This window comes from Oncorhynchus keta, unplaced genomic scaffold, assembly GCF_023373465.1.
Source record: "Oncorhynchus keta strain PuntledgeMale-10-30-2019 unplaced genomic scaffold, Oket_V2 Un_scaffold_6048_pilon_pilon, whole genome shotgun sequence".
Classification (NCBI taxonomy): domain Eukaryota; kingdom Metazoa; phylum Chordata; class Actinopteri; order Salmoniformes; family Salmonidae; genus Oncorhynchus; species Oncorhynchus keta.
In genome coordinates, this window is record NW_026290973.1 from 403,760 (window position 1) to 422,408 (window position 18,649).

An 18,649-nucleotide genomic window follows, 5' to 3' on the forward strand; every position below is an offset into this window, starting at 1 on the left:
CCACCTCTGAGTCAGACCAGCCCTGGCCCAAGAACGAGCCACCACACTTCTTACATTTACATTTAAGTCATTTAGCAGACGCTCTTATCCAGAGCGACTTGACTTTTCCCAAGGAAAAGGTACACCGTTTAAGCTCTTATTCGATCCAAATATATTTAAAGTCATATGCTATTGAGCTCTCCAAAGCATGATGTAATATTCAATAGTTTATCTTTCTGTATTTTGACTACAAAGGGGGGTGTCTCGCCTCAAGTTCTTCAAAACATTGTAGGTTTTTAAATGTTCTTATTCATTGCCACAGTTAATGTGAGTATACATAATCATTATTTTGACATTTAAGGTACATATACATATTATTTTGATAGTTAATGTGTGTGTGTGTGTGTGTGTGTATATATATATATATGTTGGAGCTCAAGAATTTCACTGTACTCTAATCACACCTGCAACACTGTACACTGTAATAACACCTGCAACCCTGTAATAACACCTGTAACCCTGTAATAACACCTGTAACCCTGTAATAACACCTGCAACCCTGTAATAACACCTGCAACCCTGTAATAACACCTGCAACCCTGTAATAACACCTGCAACCCTGTAATAACACCTGCAACCCTGTAATAACACCTGTAACCCTGTAATAACACCTGCAACCCTGTAATAACACCTGTAACCCTGTAATAACACCTGTAACCCTGTAATAACACCTGCAACCCTGTAATAACACCTGTAACCCTGTAATAACACCTGTAACCCTGTAATAACACCTGCAACCCTGTAATAACACCTGTAACCCTGTAATAACACCTGTAACCCTGTAATAACACCTGTAACCCTGTAATAACACCTGTAACCCTGTAATAACACCTGCAACCCTGTAATAACACCTGCAACCCTGTAATAACACCTGTAACCCTGTAATAACACCTGCAACCCTGTAATAACACCTGTAACCCTGTTTTATTTTTTATTTTTTATTTCACCTTTATTTAACCAGGTAGGCTAGTTGAGAACAAGTTCTCATTTGCAACTGCGACCTGGCCAAGATAAAGCATAGCAGTGTGAACAGACAACACAGAGTTACACATGGAGTAAACAATTAGCAAGTCAATAACACAGTAGAAAAAATGGGCAGTCTATATACAATGTGTGCAAAAGGCATGAGGAGGTAGGCGAATAATACAATTTTGCAGATTAACACTGGAGTGATAAATGATCAGATGGGCATGTACAGGTAGAGATATTGGTGTGCAAAAGAGCAGAAAAGTAAATAAATAAAAACAGTATAAAAACAGTATGGGAATGAGGTAGGTGAAAAAGGGTGAGCTATTTACCTATAGACTATGTACAGCTGCAGCGATCGGTTAGCTGCTCGGATAGCTGATGTTTGAAGTTGGAGAGGGAGATAAAAGTCTCCAACTTCAGCGATTTTTGCAATTCGTTCCAGTCACAGGCAGCAGAGTACTGGAACGAAAGGCGGCCAAATGAGGTGTTGGCTTTAGGGATGATCAGTGAGATACACCTGCTGGAGCGCGTGCTACGGATGGGTGTTGCCATCGTGACCAGTGAACTGAGATAAGGCGGAGCTTTACCTAGCATGGACTTGTAGATGACCTGTAATAACACCTGTAACACTGTAATAACACCTGTAACCCTGTAATAACACCTGTGACCCTGTAATAACTGGTGCCACCAGTAAGTACAGATAGTAGTGTAAATTCCCTCGCACGGTCCCCGCAGCCGGACAATTTTGCTTCTGGAAAGAAATGCTTTGAATACTGAACCAGTGTCGATCATTCAGGAGTCAGAAACGTTCAACCGGTTCTCCCCATTAAGCAACGAGTCAGAGTTGGAGGCAGAGCCTTCTCAGGTCTCTCTTTCACACACTACTGTGTGTTATATTATTTATATTATATATTATATTATTATACTGTGTGTGAGCCGCGGGGACACACCCACAAACTCTACCAAGCCTGGCCTGCTGAGGAGTGACGGACTCCATCCTAGCTGGAGGGGTGCTCTCATCTTATCTAGCAACATAGACAGGGCTGTAACTCCTCAAGCTCCACAATGAGATGGCCTGCACCCTGTCAGCCAGCCTGCCAGCTTGAGTCTGCCACTAGCACAGTCAGTGTAGTCAGCTCAGCTATTCCCATTGAGACCAGGTCTGTGCTTCGATCTAGGTTGGGCAAAACTATACATGGCGGTGTTCGCCTTAATAATCTCACTGAAATAAAGACCTTCTCCATTCCTGTCATTACTGAAAGAGATTATGATGTTGCACATCTCAAAATAGGGCTACTTAATGTTAGATCCCTCACTTACAAGGCAGTTATAGTCAATGAACTAATCACTGATCATAATCTTGATGTGATTGGCCTGACTGAAACATGGCTTAAGTCTGATGAATTTACTGTGTTAAATGAGGCCTCACCTCCTGGCTACACTTGTGACCATATCCCCCATGCATCCCACAAAGGCGGAGGTGTTACTAACATTGAATTGTTTTTGGTTTGTTGAACAAGCATGGGAAACAGTGTTTAAAACTTTTACAATGAAGATCTGTGAAGTTATTTTAATTTTTTTTTACGAATTATCATTGAAAGACAGGGTCCTGAAAAAGGGATGTTTATTTTTTTGCTGAGTTTACTCTTGTGATTCTGGGACTTTTCTAAATGTTGTCATTTTCGAGACATTAAAAATGAATTGAAGGTTTTGCAAATGGACAAGGCTGTTTCTCAGCCTGAGAACCTTCTAGAGCCACATAACTCATCGTGCACTATCGACTTAAGGTTTCTAAAGTTTCAAAGATCTAGGTCTGATGGTTCTTTGATAGTTCGAACACAGGTAACTATTGCAGGCTCTGTGTGTCTGTAAGCCTCACACTGTGTCACTCCACATTGACTGTGTGTGAGTACAGATAATCACAGAAATCACGTAGAGCTCCGAAACCCTCCTTAATGGATTCGCCTGAAAATGTAACCATCACCAGACGGACGTTGTACAATTTCTCGTAAATTACGATAGATAAATGGCTGGTTCTATTTTTCCTTACACCGTAAGTTTATGTACTTTGACGTGAAGTGGTCAAATTAGTGCTGTATTACTGTTTTTGACCATTAATTCCAGAAAATGGGCCTGAACTCAGAGTGTTGTGGCCTCAACGCCATCTTATTTATGGGCTAAAAGCACATTTGGCCAAACCTGTGCTCACCGAGTTTCGCATTCGAAGTCTTTTCCATTTACGAGAAACGGCCATGTCCGTTTGATGTTTTGTCCATTTGCAATAAGCAGCCAGTTGCCATCTGGTGGAATTTTTCAGTACAGCGGAAAAATGTGAAAACTTTACAACGCCGAAACCAAATGCCCAGAGATCCTTTTTTCCGGGCCCTGGGGGACGATCTGGGGCCGTAGGACTATTTCAATAACATCCACAGACGGCTAATAAGGGACATTTGCAAGATGGAGATTCTCATCAACTATACGGGAAATGCCACTCGCATCCCTTATGTAGGTAAATCTATTGTTGTGACACGTAAAGGAATTGGCACCTTACCTGACTGTACTGAAGCGAGGTGAGCTGTGGTGCTGTACTAGAAGGGTTGTAGTGCTTAAATACCACAGGGATGTTTCTAAATGTAATGTCTAGGGCCTATAATAAAACTCTGCCACTAGTCTCCACCTCTGAGTCAGACCAGCCCTGGCCCAAGAACGAGCCACCACACTTCTTACATTTACATTTAAGTCATTTAGCAGACGCTCTTATCCAGAGCGACTTGACTTTTCCCAAGGAAAAGGTACACCGTTTAAGCTCTTATTCGATCCAAATATATTTAAAGTCATATGCTATTGAGCTCTCCAAAGCATGATGTAATATTCAATAGTTTATCTTTCTGTATTTTGACTACAAAGGGGGTGTCTCGCCTCAAGTTCTTCAAAACATTGTAGGTTTTTAAATGTTCTTATTCATTGCCACAGTTAATGTGAGTATACATAATCATTATTTTGACATTTAAGGTACATATACATATTATTTTGATAGTTAATGTGTGTGTGTGTGTGTGTGTATATATATATATATGTTGGAGCTCAAGAATTTCACTGTACTCTAATCACACCTGCAACACTGTACACTGTAATAACACCTGCAACCCTGTAATAACACCTGTAACCCTGTAATAACACCTGTAACCCTGTAATAACACCTGTAACCCTGTAATAACACCTGCAACCCTGTAATAACACCTGTAACCCTGTAATAACACCTGCAACCCTGTAATAACACCTGTAACCCTGTAATAACACCTGCAACCCTGTAATAACACCTGTAACCCTGTAATAACACCTGTAACCCTGTAATAACACCTGTAACCCTGTAATAACACCTGTAACCCTGTAATAACACCTGTAACCCTGTAATAACACCTGCAACCCTGTAATAACACCTGTAACCCTGTAATAACACCTGTAACCCTGTAATAACACCTGTAACCCTGTAATAACACCTGTAACCCTGTAATAACACCTGCAACCCTGTAATAACACCTGTAACCCTGTAATAACACCTGCAACCCTGTAATAACACCTGTAACCCTGTAATAACACCTGCAACCCTGTAATAACACCTGTAACCCTGTAACACCTGTAACCCTTTTATTTTTTTATTTTTTATTTCACCTTTATTTAACCAGGTAGGCAACAGTTGAGAACAAGTTCTCATTTGCAACACTGTAATAACACCTGTAACCTGGCCAAGATAACACCTGTAACCCTGTAATAACAGCAGTGTGAACAGACAACACCTGAGTTACACCTGTAATGGAGTAAACAATTAGCAAGTCAATAACACCAGTAAGAAAAAAATGTAATAACAGTCTATATACAATGTGTGCAAAAGGCATGAGGAGGTAACACCTGTAATAATAACACCAATTTTGCAGATTAACACTGTAAGTGATAAATGATCAGATGTAATAACACCTGTAACAGGTAGAGATATTGGTGTGTAAAAAGACCCAGAAAAGTAAAATAAATAAAAACAGTATAAAAACAGTATGGGAATGAGGTAGGTGAAAAAGGTAATAACACCTGCAACCCTATTTAACCTATAGACTAACCCTGTAACAGCTGCAGCGATCGGTTACCTGTAACCCGGATAACAGCTGATGTTTGAAGTTGGAGAGGGAGATAAAGTCTCCAACTTCAGCGTAATTTAACACCTGTAACCCAATAACCCAGTCACAGGCAGCACTGAGTACTGTAACCCTGTAAGGCGGCCAAATGAGGTGTTGGCTTTAGGGATGATCAGTGAATAACACCTGCTGGAGCCCTGTAATAACGGATGGGTGTTGCCATCGTGACCAGTGAACTGAGATAAGGCGGAGTATCCCTTTACCTAGTAATAACACCTGGACCCTTGTAGATGACCTGTAATAACACCTGTAACACTGTAATAACACCTGTAACCCTGTAATAACACCTGTGACCCTGTAATAACTGGTGCCACCAGTAAGTACAGATAGTAGTGTAAATTCCCTCGCACGGTCCCCGCAGCCGGACAATTTTGCTTCTGGAAAGAAATGCTTTGAATACTGAACCAGTGTCGATCATTCAGGAGTCAGAAACGTTCAACCGGTTCTCCCCATTAAGCAACGAGTCAGAGTTGGAGGCAGAGCCTTCTCAGGTCTCTCTTTCACACACTACTGTGTGTTATATTATTTATATTATATATTATATTATTATACTGTGTGTGAGCCGCGGGGACACACCCACAAACTCTACCAAGCCTGGCCTGCTGAGGAGTGACGGACTCCATCCTAGCTGGAGGGGTGCTCTCATCTTATCTAGCAACATAGACAGGGCTGTAACTCCTCAAGCTCCACAATGAGATGGCCTGCACCCTGTCAGCCAGCCTGCCAGCTTGGAGTCTGCCACTAGCACAGTCAGTGTAGTCAGCTCAGCTATTCCCATTGAGACCAGGTCTGTGCTTCGATCTAGGTTGGGCAAAACTATACATGGCGGTGTTCGCCTTAATAATCTCACTGAAATAAAGACCTTCTCCATTCCTGTCATTACTGAAAGAGATTATGATGTTGCACATCTCAAAATAGGGCTACTTAATGTTAGATCCCTCACTTACAAGGCAGTTATAGTCAATGAACTAATCACTGATCATAATCTTGATGTGATTGGCCTGACTGAAACATGGCTTAAGTCTGATGAATTTACTGTGTTAAATGAGGCCTCACCTCCTGGCTACACTTGTGACCATATCCCCCATGCATCCCACAAAGGCGGAGGTGTTACTAACATTGAATTGTTTTTGGTTTGTTGAACAAGCATGGGAAACAGTGTTTAAAACTTTTACAATGAAGATCTGTGAAGTTATTTTAATTTTTTTACGAATTATCATTGAAAGACAGGGTCCTGAAAAAGGGATGTTTATTTTTTTGCTGAGTTTACTCTTGTGATTCTGGGACTTTTCTAAATGTTGTCATTTTCGAGACATTAAAAATGAATTGAAGGTTTTGCAAATGGACAAGGCTGTTTCTCAGCCTGAGAACCTTCTAGAGCCACATAACTCATCGTGCACTATCGACTTAAGGTTTCTAAAGTTTCAAAGATCTAGGTCTGATGGTTCTTTGATAGTTCGAACACAGGTAACTATTGCAGGCTCTGTGTGTCTGTAAGCCTCACACTGTGTCACTCCACATTGACTGTGTGTGAGTACAGATAATCACAGAAATCACGTAGAGCTCCGAAACCCTCCTTAATGGATTCGCCTGAAAATGTAACCATCACCAGACGGACGTTGTACAATTTCTCGTAAATTACGATAGATAAATGGCTGGTTCTATTTTTCCTTACACCGTAAGTTTATGTACTTTGACGTGAAGTGGTCAAATTAGTGCTGTATTACTGTTTTTGACCATTAATTCCAGAAAATGGGCCTGAACTCAGAGTGTTGTGGCCTCAACGCCATCTTATTTATGGGCTAAAAGCACATTTGGCCAAACCTGTGCTCACCGAGTTTCGCATTCGAAGTCTTTTCCATTTACGAGAAACGGCCATGTCCGTTTGATGTTTTGTCCATTTGCAATAAGCAGCCAGTTGCCATCTGGTGGAATTTTCCAGTACAGCGGAAAAATGTGAAAACTTTACAACGCCGAAACCAAATGCCCAGAGATCCTTTTTTCCGGGCCCTGGGGACGATCTGGGGCCGTAGGACTATTTCAATAACATCCACAGACGGCTAATAAGGGACATTTGCAAGATGGAGATTCTCATCAACTATACGGGAAATGCCACTCGCATCCCTTATGTAGGTAAATCTATTGTTGTGACACGTAAAGGAATTGGCACCTTACCTGACTGTACTGAAGCGAGGTGAGCTGTGGTGCTGTACTAGAAGGGTTGTAGTGCTTAAATACCACAGGGATGTTTCTAAATGTAATGTCTAGGGCCTATAATAAAACTCTGCCACTAGTCTCCACCTCTGAGTCAGACCAGCCCTGGCCCAAGAACGAGCCACCACACTTCTTACATTTACATTTAAGTCATTTAGCAGACGCTCTTATCCAGAGCGACTTGACTTTTCCCAAGGAAAAGGTACACCGTTTAAGCTCTTATTCGATCCAAATATATTTAAAGTCATATGCTATTGAGCTCTCCAAAGCATGATGTAATATTCAATAGTTTATCTTTCTGTATTTTGACTACAAAGGGGGGTGTCTCGCCTCAAGTTCTTCAAAACATTGTAGGTTTTTAAATGTTCTTATTCATTGCCACAGTTAATGTGAGTATACATAATCATTATTTTGACATTTAAGGTACATATACATATTATTTTGATAGTTAATGTGTGTGTGTGTGTGTGTGTGTGTGAATATATATATATATGTTGGAGCTCAAGAATTTCACTGTACTCTAATCACACCTGCAACACTGTACACTGTAATAACACCTGCAACCCTGTAATAACACCTGTAACCCTGTAATAACACCTGTAACCCTGTAATAACACCTGTAACCCTGTAATAACACCTGCAACCCTGTAATAACACCTGTAACCCTGTAATAACACCTGCAACCCTGTAATAACACCTGCAACCCTGTAATAACACCTGTAACCCTGTAATAACACCTGCAACCCTGTAATAACACCTGTAACCCTGTAATAACACCTGTAACCCTGTAATAACTGGTGCCACCAGTAAGTACAGATAGTAGTGTAAAACACCTGTAACACGGTCCCCGCAACGGACAATTTTGCTTCTGGAAAGAAATGCCCTGTAATACTGAACCAGTGTCGATCATTCAGGAGTAAAACCTTAACCGGTTAACACCATTAACCCTGTCAGAGTTGGAGGCAGAGCCTTCTCAGGTCACCTTTCACAACTACTGTGTGTTATATTATTTATATTATATATTATATTATTATACTGTGTGTAACACCTGTAACACTGTAACAACACTCTACCAAGCCTGGCCTGCTAATAACGGACCTCCATCCTAGCTGGAGGGGTGCTCTCATCTTATCTAGCAACATAGACAGGGCTGTAACACCTCAAGCTCCACAATGAGATGGCCTGCACCCTGTCAGCCAGCCTGCCATAACAGTCTGCCACTAGCACAGTCAGTGTAGTCAGCCAGCTATTCCCATTGAGACCAGGTCTGTGCTTCGATCTAGGTTGGGCAAAACTATACATAACGGTGTAACCCTGTAATAATCACCTGAAATAAAGACCTTCTCCATTCCTGTCATTACTGAAAGAGATATGATGTTGCACATCTCAAAACAGGGCTACTTAACCCTGTTAATCCCTCACTTACAAGGCAGTTATAGTCACCTGAACTAATCACTGATCATAATCTTGATGTGATTGGCCTGACTGAAACATGGCTTAAGTCTGATGAATTTACTGTGTTAAATGAGGCCTCACCTCCTGGCTACACTTGTACCATATCCCCCATGCATCCCACAAAGGCGGAGGTGTTACACATTTTGTTTTTGGTTTGTTGAACAAGCTGAACCAGTGTTTAAAACTTTTACAATGAAGATCTGTGAAGTTATTTTAATTTTTTTTTACGAATTATCATTGAAAGACAGGGTCCTGAAAAAGGGATGTTTATTTTTTTGCTGAGTTTACTCTTGTGATTCTGGGACTTTTCTAAATGTTGTCATTTTCGAGACATTAAAAATGAATTGAAGGTTTTGCAAATGGACAAGGCTGTTTCTCAGCCTGAGAACCTTCTAGAGCCACATAACTCATCGTGCACTATCGACTTAAGGTTTCTAAAGTTTCAAAGATCTAGGTCTGATGGTTCTTTGATAGTTCGAACACAGGTAACTATTGCAGGCTCTGTGTGTCTGTAAGCCTCACACTGTGTCTGCCACATTGACTGTGTGTGAGTACAGATAATCACAGAAATCACGTAGAGCTCCGAAACCCTCCTTAATGGATTCGCCTGAAAATGTAACCATCACCAGACGGACGTTGTACAATTTCTCGTAAATTACTGATAGATAAATGGCTGGTTCTATTTTTCCTTACACCGTAAGTTTATGTATTTGACGTGAAGTGGTCAAATTAGTGCTGTATTACTGTTTTTGACCATTAATTCCAGAAAATGGGCCTGAACTCAGAGTGTTGTGGCCTCAACGCCATCTTATTTATGGGCTAAAAGCACATTTGGCCAAACCTGTGCTCACCAGTTTCGCATTCGAAGTCTTTTCCATTTACGAGAAACGGCCATGTCCGTTTGATGTTTTGTCCATTTGCAATAAGCAGCCAGTTGCCATCTGGTGGAATTTTTCAGTACAGCGGAAAAATGTGAAAACTTTACAATGGGAAACCAAATGCCCAGAGATCCTTTTTTTCCGGGCCCTGGGGGAAGATCTGGGGCCGTGAGGACTATTTCAATAACATCCACAGACGGCTAATAAGGGACATTTGCAAGATGGAGATTCTCATCAACTATACGGGAAATGCCACTCGCATCCCTTATGTAGGTAAATCTATTGTTGTGACACGTAAAGGAATTGGCACCTTACCTGACTGTACTAAATGAGGTGAGCTGTGGTGCTGTACTAGAAGGGTTGTAGTGCTTAAATACCACAGGGATGTTTCTAAATGTAATGTCTAGGGCCTATAATAAAACTCTGCCACTAGTCTCCACCTCTGAGTCAGACCAGCCCTGGCCCAAGAACGAGCCACCACACTTCTTACATTTACATTTAAGTCATTTAGCAGACGCTCTTATCCAGAGCGACTTGACTTTTCCCAAGGAAAAGGTACACCGTTTAAGCTCTTATTCGATCCAAATATATTTAAAGTCATATGCTATTGAGCTCTCCAAAGCATGATGTAATATTCAATAGTTTATCTTTCTGTATTTTGACTACAAAGGGGGGTGTCTCGCCTCAAGTTCTTCAAAACATTGTAGGTTTTTAAATGTTCTTATTCATTGCCACAGTTAATGTGAGTATACATAATCATTATTTTAACATTTAAGGTACATATACATATTATTTTGATAGTTAATGTGTGTGTATATATATATATGTTGGAGCTCAAGAATTTCACTGTACTCTAATCACACCTGCAACACTGTACACTGTAATAACACCTGCAACCCTGTAATAACACCTGTAACCCTGTAATAACACCTGTAACCCTGTAATAACACCTGTAACCCTGTAATAACACCTGCAACCCTGTAATAACACCTGTAACCCTGTAATAACACCTGCAACCCTGTAATAACACCTGCAGCCCTGTAATAACACCTGTAACCCTGTAATAACACCTGCAACCCTGTAATAACACCTGTAACCCTGTAATAACACCTGTAACCCTGTAATAACACCTGCAACCCTGTAATAACACCTGTAACCCTGTAATAACACCTGTAACCCTGTAATAACACCTGTAACCCTGTAATAACACCTGTAACCCTGTAATAACACCTGCAACCCTGTAATAACACCTGTAACCCTGTAATAACACCTGCAACCCTGTAATAACACCTGTAACCCTGTAATAACACCTGCAACCCTGTAATAACACCTGTAACCCTGTAATAACACCTGTAACACTGTAATAACACCTGTAACCCTGTAATAACACCTGTGACCCTGTAATAACACCTGCAACCCTGTAATAACACCTGCGACCCTGTAATAACACCTGTAACCCTGTAATAACACCTGCAACCCTGTAATAACACCTGCAACCCTGTAATAACACATGTAACCCTGTAATAACACCTGCAACCCTGTAATAACACCTGTAACCCTGTAATAACACCTGTAACCCTGTAATAACACCCGCAACACTGTAATAACACCCGTAACCCTGTAATAACACCTGTAATAACACCTGTAACCCTGTAATAACACCTGCAACCCTGTAATAACACCTGTAACCCTGTAATAACACCTGCAACACTGTAATAACACCTGCAACCCTGTTTAACACCTGTAACCCTGTAATAACACCTGCAACACTGTAATAACACCTGTAACCCTGTAATAACACCTGTAATAACACCTGTAACCCTAATAACACCTGCAACCCTGTAATAACACCTGCAACCCTGTAATAACACCTGCAACCCTGTAATAACACCTGTAACCCTGTAAAAACACCTGTAACCCTGTATTAACACCTGCAACACTGTAAAAAAACCTGTAACCATGTAATAACACCTGTAATAACACCTGTAACACTGTAATAACACTTGTAACCCTGTAATAACACCTGTAACCCTGTAATAACACCTGTAACCCTGTAATAACACCTTTAACCCTGTAATAACACCTGCAACACTGTAATAACACCTGTAACCCTGTAATAACACCTGTAATAACACCTGTAACCCTGTAATAACACCTGTAACCCTGTAATAACACCTGCAACCCTGTAATAACACCTGCAACCCTGTAATAACACCTGTAACCCTGTAATAACACCTGTAACCCTGTAATAACACCTGTAACACTGTAATAACACCTGTAACCCTGTAATAACACCTGTAACCCTGTAATAACACCTGTAACACTGTAATAACACCTGCAACCCTGTAATAACACCTGCAACCCTGTAATAACACCTGTAACCCTGTAATAACACCTGTAACCCTGTAATAACACCTGCAACCCTGTAATAACACCTGTAACCCTGTAATAACACCTGTAACCCTGTAATAACACCTGCAACACTGTAATAACACCTGTAACCCTGTAATAACACCTGTAATAACACCTGTAACACTGTAATAACACTTGTAACCCTGTAATAACACCTGTAACCCTGTAATAACACCTGTAACCCTGTAATAACACCTTTAACCCTGTAATAACACCTGCAACACTGTAATAACACCTGTAACCCTGTAATAACACCTGTAATAACACCTGTAACCCTGTAATAACACCTGTAACCCTGTAATAACACCTGCAACCCTGTAATAACACCTGCAACCCTGTAATAACACCTGTAACCCTGTAATAACACCTGTAACCCTGTAATAACACCTGTAACACTGTAATAACACCTGTAACCCTGTAATAACACCTGTATCCCTGTAATAACACCTGTAACACTGTAATAACACCTGCAACCCTGTAATAACACCTGCAACCCTGTAATAACACCTGTAACCCTGTAATAACACCTGTAACCCTGTAATAACACCTGCAACCCTGTAATAACACCTGTGACCCTGTAATAACTGGTGCCACCAGTAAGTACAGATAGTAGTGTAAATTCCCTCGCACGGTCCCCGCAGCCGGACAATTTTGCTTCTGGAAAGAAATGCTTTGAATACTGAACCAGTGTCGATCATTCAGGAGTCAGAAACGTTCAACCGGTTCTCCCCATTAAGCAACGAGTCAGAGTTGGAGGCAGAGCCTTCTCAGGTCTCTCTTTCACACACTACTGTGTGTTATATTATTTATATTATATATTATATTATTATACTGTGTGTGAGCCGCGGGGACACACCCACAAACTCTACCAAGCCTGGCCTGCTGAGGAGTGACGGACTCCATCCTAGCTGGAGGGGTGCTCTCATCTTATCTAGCAACATAGACAGGGCTGTAACTCCTCAAGCTCCACAATGAGATGGCCTGCACCCTGTCAGCCAGCCTGCCAGCTTGGAGTCTGCCACTAGCACAGTCAGTGTAGTCAGCTCAGCTATTCCCATTGAGACCAGGTCTGTGCTTCGATCTAGGTTGGGCAAAACTATACATGGCGGTGTTCGCCTTAATAATCTCACTGAAATAAAGACCTTCTCCATTCCTGTCATTACTGAAAGAGATTATGATGTTGCACATCTCAAAATAGGGCTACTTAATGTTAGATCCCTCACTTACAAGGCAGTTATAGTCAATGAACTAATCACTGATCATAATCTTGATGTGATTGGCCTGACTGAAACATGGCTTAAGTCTGATGAATTTACTGTGTTAAATGAGGCCTCACCTCCTGGCTACACTTGTGACCATATCCCCCATGCATCCCACAAAGGCGGAGGTGTTACTAACATTGAATTGTTTTTGGTTTGTTGAACAAGCATGGGAAACAGTGTTTAAAACTTTTACAATGAAGATCTGTGAAGTTATTTTAATTTTTTTACGAATTATCATTGAAAGACAGGGTCCTGAAAAAGGGATGTTTATTTTTTTGCTGAGTTTACTCTTGTGATTCTGGGACTTTTCTAAATGTTGTCATTTTCGAGACATTAAAAATGAATTGAAGGTTTTGCAAATGGACAAGGCTGTTTCTCAGCCTGAGAACCTTCTAGAGCCACATAACTCATCGTGCACTATCGACTTAAGGTTTCTAAAGTTTCAAAGATCTAGGTCTGATGGTTCTTTGATAGTTCGAACACAGGTAACTATTGCAGGCTCTGTGTGTCTGTAAGCCTCACACTGTGTCACTCCACATTGACTGTGTGTGAGTACAGATAATCACAGAAATCACGTAGAGCTCCGAAACCCTCCTTAATGGATTCGCCTGAAAATGTAACCATCACCAGACGGACGTTGTACAATTTCTCGTAAATTACGATAGATAAATGGCTGGTTCTATTTTTCCTTACACCGTAAGTTTATGTACTTTGACGTGAAGTGGTCAAATTAGTGCTGTATTACTGTTTTTGACCATTAATTCCAGAAAATGGGCCTGAACTCAGAGTGTTGTGGCCTCAACGCCATCTTATTTATGGGCTAAAAGCACATTTGGCCAAACCTGTGCTCACCGAGTTTCGCATTCGAAGTCTTTTCCATTTACGAGAAACGGCCATGTCCGTTTGATGTTTTGTCCATTTGCAATAAGCAGCCAGTTGCCATCTGGTGGAATTTTTCAGTACAGCGGAAAAATGTGAAAACTTTACAACGCCGAAACCAAATGCCCAGAGATCCTTTTTTTCCGGGCCCTGGGGGACGATCTGGGGCCGTAGGACTATTTCAATAACATCCACAGACGGCTAATAAGGGACATTTGCAAGATGGAGATTCTCATCAACTATACGGGAAATGCCACTCGCATCCCTTATGTAGGTAAATCTATTGTTGTGACACGTAAAGGAATTGGCACCTTACCTGACTGTACTGAAGCGAGGTGAGCTGTGGTGCTGTACTAGAAGGGTTGTAGTGCTTAAATACCACAGGGATGTTTCTAAATGTAATGTCTAGGGCCTATAATAAAACTCTGCCACTAGTCTCCACCTCTGAGTCAGACCAGCCCTGGCCCAAGAACGAGCCACCACACTTCTTACATTTACATTTAAGTCATTTAGCAGACGCTCTTATCCAGAGCGACTTGACTTTTCCCAAGGAAAAGGTACACCGTTTAAGCTCTTATTCGATCCAAATATATTTAAAGTCATATGCTATTGAGCTCTCCAAAGCATGATGTAATATTCAATAGTTTATCTTTCTGTATTTTGACTACAAAGGGGGGTGTCTCGCCTCAAGTTCTTCAAAACATTGTAGGTTTTTAAATGTTCTTATTCATTGCCACAGTTAATGTGAGTATACATAATCATTATTTTGACATTTAAGGTACATATACATATTATTTTGATAGTTAATGTGTGTGTGTGTGTGTGTGTGTATATATATATATATGTTGGAGCTCAAGAATTTCACTGTACTCTAATCACACCTGCAACACTGTACACTGTAATAACACCTGCAACCCTGTAATAACACCTGTAACCCTGTAATAACACCTGTAACCCTGTAATAACACCTGTAACCCTGTAATAACACCTGCAACCCTGTAATAACACCTGCAACCCTGTAATAACACCTGCAACCCTGTAATAACACCTGCAACCCTGTAATAACACCTGTAACCCTGTAATAACACCTGTAACCCTGTAATAACACCTGTAACCCTGTAATAACACCTGTAACCCTGTAATAACACCTGCAACCCTGTAATAACACCTGCAACCCTGTAATAACACCTGTAACCCTGTAATAACACCTGTAACCCTGTAATAACACCTGTAACCCTGTAATAACACCTGTAACCCTGTAATAACACCTGCAACCCTGTAATAACACCTGCAACCCTGTAATAACACCTGCAACCCTGTAATAACACCTGCAACCCTGTAATAACACCTGCAACCCTGTAATAACACCTGCAACCCTGTAATAACACCTGCAACCCTGTAATAACACCTGCAACCCTGTAATAACACCTGCAACCCTGTAATAACACCTGTAACCCTGTAATAACACCTGCAACCCCACTGTAATAACACCTGCAACCCTGTACATAACACCTGTAACCCTGTAATAACACCTGTAACCCTGTAATAACACCTGTAACCCTGTAATAACACCTGTAACCATGTAATAACACCTGTAACCCTGTAATAACACCTGTAACCCTGTAATAACACCTGTAACCCTGTAATAACACCTTTAACCCTGTAATAACACCTGTAACCCTGTAATAACACCTGTAACCCTGTAATAACTGTAACCCTGTAATAACACCTGTAACCCTGTAATAACACCTTTAACCCTGTAATAACACCTGTAACCCTGTAATAACACCTGTAACCCTGTAATAACACCTGTAACCCTGTAATAACACCTGTAACCCTGTAATAACACCTTTAACCCTGTAATAACCTGCAACCCTGTAATAACAACCCTGTAATAACACCTGTAACCCTGTAATAACACCTGTAACCCTGTAATAACACCTGTAACCCTGTAATAACACCTGTAACCCTGTAATAACACCTGTAACCCTGTAATAACACCTGCAACCCTGTAATAACACCTGCAACCCTGTAATAAACAACCTGTAATAACACCTGCAACCCTGTAATAACACCTGTAACCCTGTAATAACACCTGTAACCCTGTAATAACACCTGCAACCCTGTAATAACACCTGCAACCCTGTAATAACACCTGTAACCCTGTAATAACACCTGTAACCCTGTAATAACACCTGTAACCCTGTAATAACACCTGCAACCCTGTAATAACACCTGCAACCCTGTAATAACACCTGTAACCCTGTAATAACACCTGCAACCCTGTAATAACACCTGCAACCCTGTAATAACACCTGCAACCCTGTAATAACACCTGCAACCCTGTAATAACACCTGCAACCCTGTAATAACACCTGTAACCCTGTAATAACACCTGTAACACTGTAATAACACCTGTAACCCTGTAATAACACCTGCAACCCTGTACACTGTAATAACACCTGCAACCCTGTACACTGTAATAACACCTGTAACCCTGTAATAACACCTGTAACCCTGTAATAACACCTTTAACCCTGTAATAACACCTGCAACCCTGTAATAACACATGTAACCCTGTAATAACACCTTTAACCCTGTAATAACACCTGTAACACTGTAATAACACCTGCAACCCTGTACACTGTAATAACACCTGCAACCCTGTACACTGTAATAACACCTGTAACCCTGTAATAACACCTGTAACCCTGTAATAACACCTGTAACCCTGTAATAACACCTGTAACCATGTAATAACACCTGTAACCCTGTAATAACACCTGTAACCCTGTAATAACACCTGTAACCCTGTAATAACACCTTTAACCCTGTAATAACACCTGTAACCCTGTAATAACACCTTTAACCCTGTAATAACACCTTTAACCCTGTAATAACACCTGTAACCCTGTAATAACACCTTTAACCCTGTAATAACACCTGTAACCCTGTAATAACACATGTAACCCTGTAATAACACCTTTAACCCTGTAATAACACCTGCAACCCTGTAATAACACCTGCAACCCTGTAATAACACCTGTAACCCTGTAATAACACCTGTAACCCTGTAATAACACCTGTAACCCTGTAATAACACCTGTAACCCTGTAATAACACCTGTAACCCTATAATAACACCTGTAACCCTGTAATAACACCTGTAACCCTGTAATAACACCTGTAACCCTGTAATAACACCTGTAACCCTGTAATAACACCTGCAACCCTGTAATAACACCTGTAACCCTGTAATAACACCTGTAACCCTGTAATAACACCTGTAACCCTATAATAACACCTGTAACCCTGTAATAACACCTGTAACCCTGTACATGTGATTATTATACTCTTTAATCTGAATAATGCAGAAAGTATACCAACCCACTCAACATTTTAGTAATTTAGCAGACGCTTTCATCCAGAGCATACATTTTCGTACTGGTCCCTCATGAGAATCGAACCCACAAACGCCATGCTATAATGGTTCTATACATGCATATCTAAAACTTGTGAAATTGTTAAATATTACTGCACTGTTGTAGCTAGAAACACAAGCATTTTGCTACACCCGCAATAACATCTACTAAACATGTGTATGCGACCAATAACATTTGATTTCTAGATGGTTCTGTAGGTGGTCCTAAGGGCTGTTCTGCTGGATAGAGCGTTGAATCTGCCTCTTCATCCACTTGTCTCGCCTCTGTGTTCTTTTCCCTTTATTCTTCTTCTTCTTCGCTCCCCGGCTTGAGGCGGGGTTAGCTGGCCCTACCTTCCCCTTACTTGGTCCCGGCGTCCCTGGTTCTCCAGCCCCGCCCTTCCTTGCCTGGGAGGACAGGAGAGAGGAGAGAGTAACTGCTATGGGAGCTGCTGGGGGCAGACTAGCTGTATGAGAGGGGTGTGTTATGACAGACATGTTAGAGGGTGTTACCCTGAAGGCCTGGAGCAGCACAACAGAAAACTCTTGAGGGTGAATAGAACGTTTCAGATTCCATCTTTCCACCATGACGATACCTTCCTGCTGGTGAGTTCTACAGCTACTTATTAAAGCAACTTTTTGGGCGACCTGACCAAATTCACAGACATGTCAGTAATAGTTCTGATTCTCATTGAAAGCAAGTCTAAGAATGGTTTGATCTGTTCTATGTATCTCAATGCACTCGTTCTTAAGTTTTGTTTTTCCGTATTTTATTTTCGGCTTCTGGTCGAAGGTCCAGGAATTGAAACATTTACCTGGAGCTAACGCTGCAGATAGTACTGCTGGGTAATCTGAAAAGTCAGTCAATGTCCCTCTAAGCAAAAAAATGTTTTTTTTATTTATTTACAATCTGTAGAAACTACGAGAATAGAAA

General features: G+C 41.1%; 2 protein-coding genes across 10 annotated transcripts in view; both read right to left on the reverse strand.

Moving 5' to 3' along the window:
* Nucleotides 1–127: 127 nt before the first annotated feature.
* On the reverse strand, nt 128–17,736 carry LOC127929237 (uncharacterized). Of its 9 annotated transcripts, none has more exons than XM_052517201.1 (6): nt 17,599–17,736; nt 16,925–17,338; nt 12,542–12,581; nt 12,198–12,269; nt 8,067–8,126; nt 3,922–4,408 (listed from the first exon to the last, which is right to left on the reverse strand). In XM_052517201.1, the coding sequence occupies exons 1-6, from the start codon at nt 17,632–17,634 to the stop codon at nt 4,116–4,118; spliced, it is 915 nt and encodes a 304-aa protein (XP_052373161.1). In that variant the 5' UTR covers nt 17,635–17,736; the 3' UTR covers nt 3,922–4,115. The 9 variants fall into 9 exon arrangements, with proteins under 9 accessions (XP_052373160.1, XP_052373161.1, XP_052373156.1 ...); XM_052517196.1 differs by lacking the exons at nt 12,198–12,269; nt 12,542–12,581 and adding exons at nt 11,484–11,555; nt 11,998–12,037 and having other exon boundaries at nt 3,922–4,508; nt 16,785–17,338; XM_052517194.1 differs by lacking the exon at nt 3,922–4,408 and having other exon boundaries at nt 7,620–8,126; nt 12,542–12,561; nt 16,339–17,338.
* ice2 (interactor of little elongator complex ELL subunit 2) overlaps nt 17,634–18,649 on the reverse strand; it is a 64,745-nt gene continuing 63,729 nt past the window's right edge. The window contains exon 15 of the mRNA XM_052517191.1: nt 17,634–18,123. Coding sequence (XP_052373151.1) covers nt 17,941–18,123 — 183 coding nt within the window. The 3' untranslated portion in view covers nt 17,634–17,940. The remainder of the gene's footprint in view (nt 18,124–18,649) is intronic.

What these genes read in the sequence shown, in the direction of transcription:
- LOC127929237 (XM_052517193.1), bottom strand. Translation starts at nt 17,634, where the DNA reads ATGTACAGGGTTACAGGTGTTATTACAGGGTTACAG. An exon ending in GTGTTATTACAGGGTTACAG is followed by an intron (nt 17,339 to 17,598) that starts GTGTTATTATAG and finishes ACAGGGTTACAG; the next exon opens with GTGTTATTACAGGGTTGCAG. An exon ending in GGTTGCAGGTGTTATTACAG is followed by an intron (nt 11,113 to 16,338) that starts GTTGTTTATTAC and finishes ACAGGGTTACAG; the next exon opens with GTGTTATTACAGTGTTACAG.